At 37.4% G+C, this 13,524-nt stretch overlaps 1 protein-coding gene across 1 annotated transcript in view; it reads right to left on the reverse strand.

The window, feature by feature from the left end:
* Positions 1–13,524, reverse strand: part of LOC135467842 (inactive phospholipase C-like protein 2) — an 87,596-nt gene that overhangs the window by 53,654 nt on the left and 20,418 nt on the right. Inside the window, exon 2 of the mRNA XM_064745732.1 lies at positions 8,770–8,919. Coding sequence (XP_064601802.1) covers positions 8,770–8,919 — 150 coding nt within the window. The remainder of the gene's footprint in view (positions 1–8,769; positions 8,920–13,524) is intronic.

Consider the following 13,524-nt stretch of genomic DNA (forward strand, 5'->3'; position numbering starts at 1 on the left):
CCATGTATGTAAAATTATATATATTTGCTCAGTGAAACAAGACCAAAGTATAGAAAACTTGAGCATAACATTCTGCTGGTTGGCAGATTATAATATCTAGCAGTATGCTTGATGGATATTCAATGCTTTTGAAATCGTGGAGCTGCATGCATATATATTACATACATGATATGTTAAAGTACAAGTCAGTATGTACACCTACATGTATACAAGGTTTTCAGTTCATCAAAGATTTTGTTAATGATACTAAAAAAAGGCAATAAAAGGAAATAAAAACAGTTCCAAGAATGAAAACAGCCTAATACACCGATGGGAAATACATCTGCTGAAGGAAGGAAAAAAACTTTCTACCTGAGTTCTCACTAAGACTCCAGAGAGTCATTCTGCAATATTAGGACTCCTGGTCTTTATTCTGTGCTAGGGCAATTGTTCTCCTCAACTTATTAATGAAGGCCACACTAATTTGGCCCATAAGATTGTCCTCTAAAGAAGCGTTCTCAAATTTAAGGACTGGCCAATCAGTGAATGAGGTAGTAACTGACGTGGCATACAAAGAGAGCCTGCTCAATGGTAACGTCTCATGTGTGTTATTAGCTACTCAACTCCGCAGCGGTCTCATTAGATCTGTGTACTGGTCTCAGCCTGGACTATTAAAGTAACACCCGGGGAGCACTACCAAAGGACAAGCACTCTTCTTTCCCCCCATCACTGGGTACATGGTTACACGACCCACTCAGCCAAATTACAACTGCCCAGATTGGAAAATGTCTAGGTCGGCCAAGTTGTATACTGCAATACAGTGCGAAAAAATGTGATAGCCTTCTGATGCTGAAACAGGGAATAAGGCAAATCACAAAACCTAAATTCATGATGCTTCTCATCAAAAATACATCGTACATTAAAATATAAATTTATAATTTCATGGAATTTTTGACTCACTAATTAATCACATTTCTGTACAAAAGTAAAATACCAACAGGAGAATTAGTAAAAAAAAATGCATGAAATTACAGGAATTATGTAGTGCATTAGTAGATACCATAACACAGCTGACACTATATTATGTTTTTACCAATTTTAGCATTTTATTATAACATCGCTGGCTTTTGTGCAAGCTCATGAGTGCATGCATCTTGCTCTACATATATTTAGCATAACAGTTCTGTACACAATACCAGGGAGGAGTTTTGATGCTAATATATTTGCCTGGCTGCTCGATTAAGAGGCATATTTTTAGCCTGACTGAGGACTTGTAGTCTCAAAAGGCCAGTAACTAATCAAGCCTGCCTCTCTGGTAGAGATCAATGCAGGCCCCAATGTTCTGTTGATCCAAGTCTGGCAAGGAGCCTATAGCCTCCCAACAGACCAACATCATCACTATTAAATGGTCATTTTGAACCTCGTAACCAACACTAGTTGCCAAGCTCCATGCTTGGAGCTGCATGTTTACATCAGTATGTGGCTCCAGCTAGTGCTATTTTGCAATCATACATGTACAACATGCATGTACATTGTAGTTGATGATCATATTATACATATACATGAATATAATTCTCAGAATCATTCACTGATTAAGTGTGCTTAAGTGTCAGCAAACGTACACATCAAAGGCCTACTTCTATATGTATGCCAGTACTTCCTAGCATTTCAAATTACTGTAGGTAACCTACATGTATCATATAGTACAATTACTATTGCATTACCAGTCATGCCATGTACCACAATAGCAAGACACTTTCCCTATATATGTCCAGGGTCTATTTCACTTGGTTTTATAGCCACATTACACATGCACATGTAAGTCTAATGGAGGATTGAGGAGGGAATCCTTGAGATTTTGCAACCTCATGTGCTCTCAAGGCTTTGGGAGCAATAAATGGTTGACAGCCTGCATAAGGCAATTTAAAGTGGTTTTACATGAAGTCTACTGGATGTCATTTGGCTTCCATCAATATGGCACACATGTTGAGCTCGTTTTAGGGGGAACAATCTTTGTATCATATGTTGGAAATAAGGTCAGTTATACATACATGCATACTGGTGCACAGGCACTTAGGCTATAGCTTCCTCTGCAAACAGAAATAACTGCTGTGCAAATTGTATATGTCTCCCTCCATTGAGTACACTAAGGAAGCTAAAATAATTTAGAAAAAGAAATAAATGAATATCTCTGAGGGTGTAACATTAGGTGTACTCAATTTGTCTTGAACTATACATTGTACATGTTGCCAAAATGTCTCTAATATCTGACCTCTGTAGTGTGTTTAAGACACTTAATATAACATACGAAAGTAAACTTCTGCACCTCTGTGTTGTTCACATCTAGCTAGCGCTAGCACAACAAGTATAACATGACATCTGCACCAACACTATAGCATTCATGTAGATGTAGACGGTCTATTCTGTTCTGGTCTGTTTGGAATATTATTAACTGACACAAGTACAGTTTTCCACGTGCTACATACATGTGTTAGAGCTATTGTTCCTGTCAGCAGATTTATGTTAGTCACTCAGCGGATTACATACATGTACATGCACAGTTGTATCTTGTATGTGCAAAATGTATCCGCAGTGCGCACACATTTTTACTTGTCAGCCTACTTCCAACTATTACACAAATTCTTCTGAGCTTGTTATATATGTATGAATATTTTTCCATTAAAAAAGATGACAGAAAAATACTGTAACAATCGCACACATTTGCAATATGTGCAACTGTTCTATATGGTATATTTGTCCCATAATTTTGACAGCTAAGTTGCCAGCTTTAATTGATTCGGAGAGTTCTATTCATCTTAGATAGATGTTTTAAGGTTATTTTTGTTTGGTCACATGAGTGTCAACTGCGTATTGTCATCAAAATCCCATGATCAGTCAGAGTGGGAGAATCTACAACCTTCCTGTCGAAGGTAAGGTTTGAACCTGGCCCCAGTGTGTCTCATTTATAGTGATTGTTTGGAAGACAAGTTAATATTGTAATTCTTCAGCCTTTGTGCATGTTTTAAAGGTGTTTATTCAAGCATATTCTAAAGGCAACATGCTGTGCAGACTGATAAAATTATACTTTTTGTATAAAGTCCTAAAAATGGCCAATCCAACCAATGTAGTTTTGTCTTTGAAATGAAATCAAAGCACACTTTTTTATGACCTTTTATATCTGTCTCTAAAATTGCATTTTTTAAGGTTATTACAGTAAGTAAATATATCACACTTCCCAGACAATAAACACTGCACTAGGACATTTTGGGTTAGGTCACACTAAAATAGGTCAGCATTTCTTTCTGTCTAGGTAACATTAGTTTGTACACAAGCCAATCACAGAAAACACAAGTCTCTCCCTCTCCCACCAAACTTGTTGGATGAGTGTCTGCCAGCCCAGACCCTTTATAGGCTTTTAAAGTCAGATTAACTATAGCTTGAAAGACAGGAATCCATGCTACCCACAGGTCTTGCAGCTATCAAAGTCCAACTGTTCTGTGAAAGTCTATAATGACACCATGACATTTACCTTTTGCTCAGCCAGACTTTATGAAATTACCTGATGTGTTATTAAAAGTATGCAAGGACAAGAGGACCTCATTATATCCTGTTGGGATCCTCAAAGCATCATCAAACTGTGGTGTCTGACAAGATAACTGCCATGCTCGTCTAGAACTGTTTTATAGAGATTGTCATAAATCTTGGACATCTGTGTTAAGGATGGTGTGTTGATACACTTGTGCCATGACAACAGTATACAGCAAATATTAGTGTCATCACACATATGCACAGGATATCCGAATATGACATTTCAGTATAGGCAATAAAAATTTATTTGCCATCCTCAAGAGACATCTTCACTACAATATTGCCCTTATACTGGCAATGTAACACTGAAACCTTTCATAATTCAAGAATCATTTCATTTTGTTACAAAGGTGTGTGGTGCCATAATTACTTTTCAATTTCCAAGACCTTTGGCAAGTCAGTCATTCCAGCACCAAAAGATCTCTAATCAGATCAAGCCAAAGCGGTGAGAAGTTATTTGCATACTTTTCACACTGTACATTCCAGGTTCTGTGCATGAATATTTCTGTGAGTGATAGATTTGCCTTTCCTTTTCAACAGCAGAGTTCACTGTTAACAACTGACACACATATGTTTAATGCTGGTCAATGATTGTTTATTGACTTTTAATACAGGCAGCACACTTTTTGATTTTGGCACTACAACTACGTTTGCATTTAATTGGTCTCCAACAAGTGATATGTAATATATAGCTGTAAAAGCAATAAAGGTGGCATTAAATCCCAGGCAAACTAATATGCAATTACAACAATTCATTATCTCCCTTCACGAATTGTCCTCTATAAATGGAAACAGTACACCATACTTGGCCAAAACACAACTGGCAGACTGGCTACCACTACAAAAACACATCGCAAGGAAGAGTATAGTTGATTTCACTACTCTTAATTAACTGTATTAACTAAAAAGCAATGACTGAATGTCATACTCCAGCTAATTTGGTGTCTTAATGGTAGCCAGCCAACCACTAATCCTGGTAATGTTTTTCTAATTATTGGGTAGCTGGCTACCATTACCTTCAAGGATATATTTTTATTATTATATTAGCACAGTTTTTTAGGGCTTCAAAACATACAAGACAGAGTCCACTTTTCTATTTTAGCTGCATATATATCTTCTGAGTTGTTGTACCGATTATTACGGAGAAGGACGTAATCCTGCCTACCCTCCCCTCCCCCCAACTCCCTCCACCAATGTTTCCATCACAGGGGATCCCTCCACTTGACAGCTGGAAATGGTTCCTGGCCAAGACTTAGCACATTGCTGACCTTTGCTGCCAAGAACTACTCAATGAAGTGGATATTATATCAGTGGGGAGGGAGAAGAAAGATTGTGTGCTTAGTACAGTATGTAACAATACAGAGGGGGTTCAATGGCTACAGGAATTTCACAGCTTAAGTTTCATTCCCATCCCTGCTGTGTGGCAACAACAGCTCTGGCCCTCTGCTGACATTTCAAATTGACCAGATCAGCCCAGACCATGGTCTCCCCAGCCGACTGAGATATCAAGATATCGACAGGTCTGTCACAGCTCTTCCATTCTATCCCTCTTCCATTCTGTCTAACTATCTAACGAATGATGAATATGAGGCAATTTATCACATGCCCTGTGACAGAGTCTTCTGCCCCTGGTTCCAGACAGCCCTTCAAAATCACCTGTTGACTTCACTCACATATGCATCCATGGAGACTTGTGCTGAGGTTGTAAACCTTGTACAGATTGACTTACACTTTGAAATCTTACATCTAATTTCTGACTAAATAATATCACATGTCCACTTGGTTTGAAGATTTTTGCTTTTATTTCCTTAATATCTGATGGCTCCCTGAGGCAATACCTACTGGAACCTAGATTCTTGGTCTCAAGTCAATCCAGTTAGTCATTCAAATCCAGCTGGTGCATGTACATGTATTCGATTCAGTTAGGGCTTTACATCTGACAGTTTGCTGGGCACTCCGCATATTAGATTTTTAAGACCAGTAACTGGTGTTTTTGTTTTTAGATTGAATAAAGTTTCTTACAGAAGATACTACAGAAGATGTCAAATGAAGATATAGTATAAACAATCTGTTAAGACAAACCACATAGCATTAGGAGTTGATTCCATAAAGCCGTTTCTGACTTTGGTTAAACTTTGAAATACGATCTTGGAGCTTATTTCAGACAAAATTTCACTTTCAAGTACCAAACACTAAGTGTTGTGAGGAGATTTTAAGTTTTGGCGTAAGTCAGAAACAGCCCTAGCTCTCCATAAAGGCCAAATCTGTGCACAGATACATACTAGTAAAGCACTGTTAATGACACAGCCTTAAAGGACGTTGCATTCTGGCTAAAGGCAACAGCAGTCCCCTACTAATGAAATGAAATTACAACTTTTAATTCAAGTGACAGGGGCTTTCTTGACACCCCAATTTGGGGCATCTGTGGAAATTATTCTTGATGTCCACATTGGCAAAAGACATTCAATTTACCAGTTCTCCTCTCACTTAGATGAAACTGTTGTTTTACATCAATTGTCTGGAGCTGTCTCAATTTACATGTACTTTGGAACTAATAAACCAACAAAACACAGATCAATGTGCATTCTCCCAAGCATTACAAAAAAACCCCCCAAAACTATGAAAGGCTTGTCCAGGCCAACATCTGTTTTTTTATTTTATTTTCAGATAATAGATTAATTACTGCTGGTTAGTCTGGGTTTACATTAGGACATTTGTGCCAAAGTGCTTTCTTGAAGTTGTCGTAATAGTGGCCAAATGTCAGTAATAAGGGTTAAACTTGTCTGAGCAGTCTTCACATCTGCAGTCTTGCAATAAATATTTGATCCTCTAAGTCACACTACTCTTCCTTGGAAACCATCAGCCGCACCGCTGTTCAAATACTACAGCGGCCTTATTTCACTCTAACCTGCCAAATCCTAAACAAAGTTCTTGTACATGGGTCAAACGAAATGTCAGTATTAAAATATGAGGTATTTTAGGGGTTGACAACGAGAGTACATGTACTGGATTTTGGTTTTGTTTGTAGATGACCACAGCAAACTGTATTGAATTGTATGTGTAAACAGATCTGTAATGGCATACTACTGATAAAGCAACGAATAAAATGGAAAACAGTTTCAAAGCAGATAGTCTATGTATGTACATTTTTTTTCTACCTTGCATCAAGAAAGTAAGACTAATTACTTGCAAATGCAATATAACGAACCATTATAGGTGCACTGTCTCATTAAATATTCAATTTTCTACAACAGAATATGCCCACAATTATCAACAACAATGCCTTTGTCAACATCATGATCTATGTCTTAGCACACCCAGGTTAAATGCAAGAGATACTTATTTTCTCACAGTTGTTCTGTTTAGACACATAAATACACGTGTATATTTTTCCTACATCAGCAAAAAAAAAAAAGTCACTTCCATCTAACCACAAAAAAAGAATATAACTTACATATACCAGAATTAAGACTGGCCTTTATCATATCCATTAGACATGTCCCTCAGGCCTTCTCCAAAAATTCATTATTATTGCTATTACAACATCAATGCCAATTGCAGCCCTGGAATAAGACAACATTCTTAACTATTCCTGAAATAGGCAAACTGAAAAATATGCGATCTAATTGGTTTAAGTACACACCATTCCGAGTTCCATATTATATATTACATTACAGACAGAATGAAAACTGCAATACCTTCATGACTGACTGACTGAATGATTGTGACTCAATGCCACTTTTAGCAGTATTATAACCATTTGAGACAATTTTTAACCAAGGAGACATTAGCAACACCAGTATATATTTGCCCTATGATGAATGCATGAGCAAAAGCAACAAGAACAAACAGAGGTTTCATTTTTCTGTACCACTGATGCAAAGCTAAACTGCGGCAGCCTTAAGCTATACAACAGAGCCTTGCCAAGAGACTATAACCTGAGACTATATAACATCAGTTACAGGACGTCGCAGAGTGCAAAGAGAACTTAATCATTCTCAATTGAGAGGAAGGAATTCAATGTTGGTTCTTTCTGTGCTAAAACCAATCAGACAAATAGGAATATAGATGTGCTCTTATTTCAAATAGGGCTGCCCTTAATCACATAGAGATTCAACCTGGTCCACGAATTGAGAGCACAGTGAATGTAGTAAAAAGATATTGGTTTGGCATTACTGACAGGAAAGTTGGTTAGTGCTTCTCACAATAAAAACACTAAGCCAACTAGATTAGATTATACTCTGTCTGTTTTCACTAGTGATCAGCAGTAAATGTTCTTGTGCAGGCGCCTCCAACTGGCCATAATGTGGGTGGGTTCTATCAATCACCGCCGTGCACAGCTGCGAATATGGCCAGAGTGGGAAAACATAGAACACTAAACATGCATACTGCTTAGTCCTACATGTATAAGATGCAGTATAATCAGCTTGACAATACACTTTAATATAAAGAAAGTATTCATTTGGTTTCCAAGTTACTTTTCTTTACCTTTGTGGGCCGTTTCTATAAAGATGAATGACACAGATCTCTGGGAGAATCCAATAGGGAATGCTAAACTTGACTAAGGGAGTGATAAAACCCATGACTGATCCCAGCTAGAAACACAATTCAGACTTTCATCTAAGAACAGAGCATGATAAAACTGGGGCAGCAGATGTGAGGATGCTAAAGACCTGGTCTAGCTGTTCACCTAAGTCACAGTTCCCTGCTGAGGGTTTATAGATTTTTAGGAAGCTTTCACAAAGAGAGAGAGAAAAAAAAGGGCATTCATGTCAGTCAAACTACAATGAATGTCCTGCCCAATGAAGTTGCTATGCTCAAATCCAAGTGTGCTGGCTCATCTACAACTCCCGTCAGGAAGTTGCAAGTTTGCCACTTACATGTTTAGAAGAATACAACGGTTTGAGCAGTGGAAAACAAACTTCTGAAACGTACATGTACATGTAGTTCAACAAATACTCAGATCATCAAAATTTCAAAATAATGTATTAAATTAAGCCAGCTTTAATCTTCACTAAAGTAGACTGCAACACAACAAAACAATTAGTTCCCATGTATTTTGAGGGATTACTGAAGCAATTTATCCTGAACCCACTAACTGTCAAACAAAGATCTAATCAACAGCAATAACAAAGTCATGATAAAGAAACATTTGAGGTGTTTGCATACTTTTACCAAGAGAATGAAAAGTCAATAACTTACTTCTGGCCTTGTGTGGTTTCTTGGAGGTGGGATGCCATCTGATTTCTGTGAGGTCATTGTTTAGTGTAAACAGCCTGTGGTACTGCCGACTGTTTGACCTCACCTTCACCAAGTCACTACCATTTTGCATATATGTGAGACAATCTTGAGCTGCAATGAAAAGAGAAGAAGTCCATAATCAGATTCCTTTACCTAAATTTCCTTTGTATAAAAACTTAAAGTTTATCAAATTAAAAAAAAAACAAAACAAAAAAACAATAAACACAAATATAAACCATAAGACACCTTTCTTTGCTTAAAACATTTACATGTATTAGGAGACCACAGGAGGGAAAACTGAACTAGTACTTTAAATTGAGATTATAAATATAAAACAGGACACAGGGTAGTCTTCACATGTACCATATTACTGTCATATAAGATGTTCACATGTCAGCATCAAATGTACAGTTATGTTAGATGAATAATAGAAAGTACATGTAATTGTAGAAGCACATTCATTTTTCATTCATTTCTATTATTCACCACAGGAATTCTACTTGTTCGTCTACAATTCTTCAACCCCTTCCCACAAAAGGCTGATTTTTTGTGCTGCTTAATAACGCATTCTTATTTATGAATTTCAAAATATTGTTAAATTAATGCATTTCAACTGAAGTTAAGTATTTTTCAGGCGACACACTTTGCTTGATTCTAACTGATTTGTCCACTAAAAGTTTTTTTGGGGGGGAAAGTCTGATTAATTACTTATCAAAAACAAAAAAAAAGTGGTGACTTCAAAAGCATTTTTAATGGCCTTCATGTGCCTCAAGTTTATCAAGTGAAATCAAGTTTATCAGATAGATTGGTCAACTTCACAACAACAGCTATAATTTTATCAGCCAAGAAAAAACAATGCCTCTTAAAATTGCTTTAATAAATACCATATATTACACAAAAAGACAGGGAAATAGCTATCTGCACCAAATCTAGCCACGTCACCAAAATATTATATTACAGGGGCATGTGAACGTAATTCAATTCTGCATGCTCTAGATGCCCTTCTTAACTCAGTTGTAAAACCCCAATACTATAAATAATTGTATCAGTATAAAAATACGAAAACGTGACATACAGGTCATGTTTTTTATAACTTCACCTAAGAGAATGGTGCCAAAAATACTCTCAGTAACATAGCCAGGAACAACATAGTTTTTTGTGTGTGACTTAAACAGCTGCATAAAATATGTGTATGCCTATAGTCTAGCTATATATACATATGCAAGTTTTTACAAGTACATTCAGTTTTACATTAAATAATTGAATACAGAGTAGGCCAGTCTCCAAACGTGTTTATAATTCATGACATATACATGTTAACATGCTACAGCATCTTACAAACAAACAGAGAAGTCATTTGGAGTCGCCTATATGGCTTCATTTTCTCACTTTCATGCTGATACCAAGCAGGTGAAGGAAAGGGTTGTTTGCCCTAAAAATTTGCCCCCAAAAGTGCATGTTTAGAGTCAAACTAAGGTCCTAAATATTACTTTAGGTGCTAAACTTAAATTTTTCCAACAGCAGATCATCTTGCCTTCCAAACAACACACAAACACATTTTTAACATCAAAAGAACATACACCCAGAGAGGGATATTCTTGAGCCTTTACAATAAAATCATATACAAATACAACATAGGTTCATTTATAACATACAAGATACATATAGTATAGTATATATATACAAATAGGTAATTCACTTAATCCTCTTTATAGTGCCAACTGAAAGTTGTTTGTTTAGTTTAAGATAAACTGAAGTGTTGACATCAAAACATCTTTACTTAAGATTTTACAATGTATGCACTTCTGGAAGTGCATTTTCACAGGCCAAAATTAGTGAAACAGTAATTTTACAGTTTGTATACAAATAAGGTTTGTGCTGTATGATGATGAAGCATGACTTTAATTCTGTTTCTCCATGTAGAGTGCACATGTACAAGTACGATGAAGAAGATGAGCTACATCTGTCTCTCCAGAGCCTGCTGCTCACCTTGTACCGCCTGGAGATGTCTGGGTTCAGCTAACCTAACCTGACACAGCAGCCCTCACTTCTGACAGATCACTTGATTACTCCAGTTCATAAACGATTAGACAACCTCTACTCTCCACACTTGTCAGAAACAAGAAACTGTTGCAGCCATCAGAGTTTTTCCCCCTCTCAACCTCCTTCGTTTTTGACACTGCATACAGAGCAATTTAGTTAGCCATGTCAAAACAATGGCTGTCAGTGCTGCAATCAGTGTTCTGGCATGTGTACTAGACCCTCTGCCAAGACATCCTCCTGATTTAAATCTACACACAAAACCCCATCTGGACAAACACGATAAAGTCACTGCACTACACACAAAGTCTTCCTTAACATATTTTACATGTACCTTTTATATCAACCATTCCGTTGGAGTTTATTGTTGTGTAGCTGTTATTCAACTTAAAAACAATATTTCATGAAATGATAGTTTTGAGTTACTTAGTGAAACTATTAACTTCAGGATATAAAACATTCAACTGTACTGGAATGTGACTTGGTATATGAAGAGGACTCGTCTGACGGCTCATCGTTTTTCCATCATGATGTTTAATGTTCCATGAATTATTTAACATATACATACTGCTGTACAATTTACTTCCATACATTGTCGACAAAAACTTGTGTTTTTGTTTTTCCTAGTTTTACTAGTTCATGGTACATTTACAGAAACCATCTAATTACAAATATAACTTGAAATGAGAACATCTCAAAGGCACTGACACTTATATGTATATGTGAGCATAAGTGTACTCATATACTCTAGTTCCACCTGCATTTTTACAATATAGTCTATTGAATTGATATTTAGGGATACTGTCTGTCACACGGTCAATACACCTACTTAATACAAATACACAGGCACAGAAGAAAGTCTGAGCTAAGGAAAATATTGAAGTGACAAATTTAGTTCTAGCCCAGACACATAGATTTCTGTGATGACAATCCAGTCGTACAAAAGTGCTTTGTCAGGAAATCCTGGACATCACTTGGTGCACAATGGTCTGCTGTGTCCATAAATACACTGGGCTAAACTAAGCACATGGACATCAAAGAGCATGCATCCTGATCTGGCTGAGAAATAGATATAATAGACGACAATCGGGTGTTTATTTAGACGTGTTCTTATAACTTGGTGCATTAATCCACGGAGACAGATATGTGTTATTAATGATAGAATTGTTAGGTAGACAGTACTTCAAAATATATACATGTACAAGTATAGTACTTGCTGAAAACAGCACTTAGTCAGCCCTCTTGTTATTTCAATTCTACAATATATGTACCTTGTGGGTAGATTCACATTTACATGTGACAAGCTAAGCACATGTAGAATAAAGTTATTAAATAACAGAAAAGCTGAGTATTACTGAGTTATGATCTCTTTATTTATGATGAATATTTAACAAGTAGTGCACTTCGCATGCAGCAGGCCAGACAGCACTGAGCATTAAGAGTACATGTATAACCATAAATGTGTGAGGCTGACCAGTTTATATAATGCTACATGTACAATGTATACACACTGTATATGTCTATGAAGAGAACATTTCAAAACAAATGTTAAGCTCAGAAATCGTTTTAATCCACCAGATGTCCTAAACACGCAACAAACCCCTAGAGATCTGCTAATGTTCAAATTTAGCATTTTTATTTCTTATGCCAAGAGCAGTTATTCTATCATTCATTTCCATTAACTTGACATATTCTACTACATTTTTTGTTTCTACTCAGTATTCTTCATCTGAGGCTGGTGATGACCAATTGGAATCCATGACAAATGTAAAAGTCACATGTTCATCAATCTTCAGAAAAAGTGGTAAAAGAAATGTAAACCACCTGTCTGCCTGGTGCTTATTCTCATTAAACTGTGTTTTTTTCTCCTTTTTATGGAACCTCTTCTTACTTGGGCACCTGTACATGGTGTGCAAATACACGGGCCTGTAGACTGATTGATTGGTGTTCAACACTGTATGCAAGAATATTTCATGTTAATATATCATAGCAACATTGGAGGAAGGAAACCAAACTGTGCACAAGAGAACCACAGCCCCAGGCAACCAACTGGCAAATGGTTGTGCACGTGATGCAGTGATTTCTCCTGTGCACAGTAAGCTTCATGTGCAAGGCACATTGGTGGAAGGAAACCAAACTGCGCACAAGAGAACCACAGCCCCAGGCAACCAACTGGCAAATGGTTGTGCACGTGATGCAGTGATTTCTCCTGTGCACAGTAAGCTTCATGTGCAAGGCACATTGGTGGAAGGAAACCAAACTGCGCACAAGAGAACCACAGCCCCAGGCAACCAACTGGCAAATGGTTGTGCACGTGATGCAGTGATTTCTCCTGTGCACAGTAAGCTTCATGTGCAAGGCACATTGGTGGAAGGAAACCAAACTGCGCACAAGAGAACCACAGCCCCAGGCAACCAACTGGCAAATGGTTGTGCACGTGATGCAGTGATTTCTCCTGTGCACAGCAAGCTTCATGTGCAAGGCACATTGGTGGAAGGAAACCAAACTGCGCACAAGAGAACCACAGCCCCAGGCAACCAACTGGCAAATGGTTGTGCACGTGATGCAGTGATTTCTCCTGTGCACAGTAAGCTTCATGTGCAAGGCACATTGGTGGAAGGAAACCAAACTGCGCACAAGAGAACAACAGCCCCAGGCAACCAACTGGCAAATGGT

The sequence above is a fragment of the Liolophura sinensis genome, chromosome 6, assembly GCF_032854445.1.
Source record: "Liolophura sinensis isolate JHLJ2023 chromosome 6, CUHK_Ljap_v2, whole genome shotgun sequence".
NCBI lineage: Eukaryota > Metazoa > Mollusca > Polyplacophora > Chitonida > Chitonidae > Liolophura > Liolophura sinensis.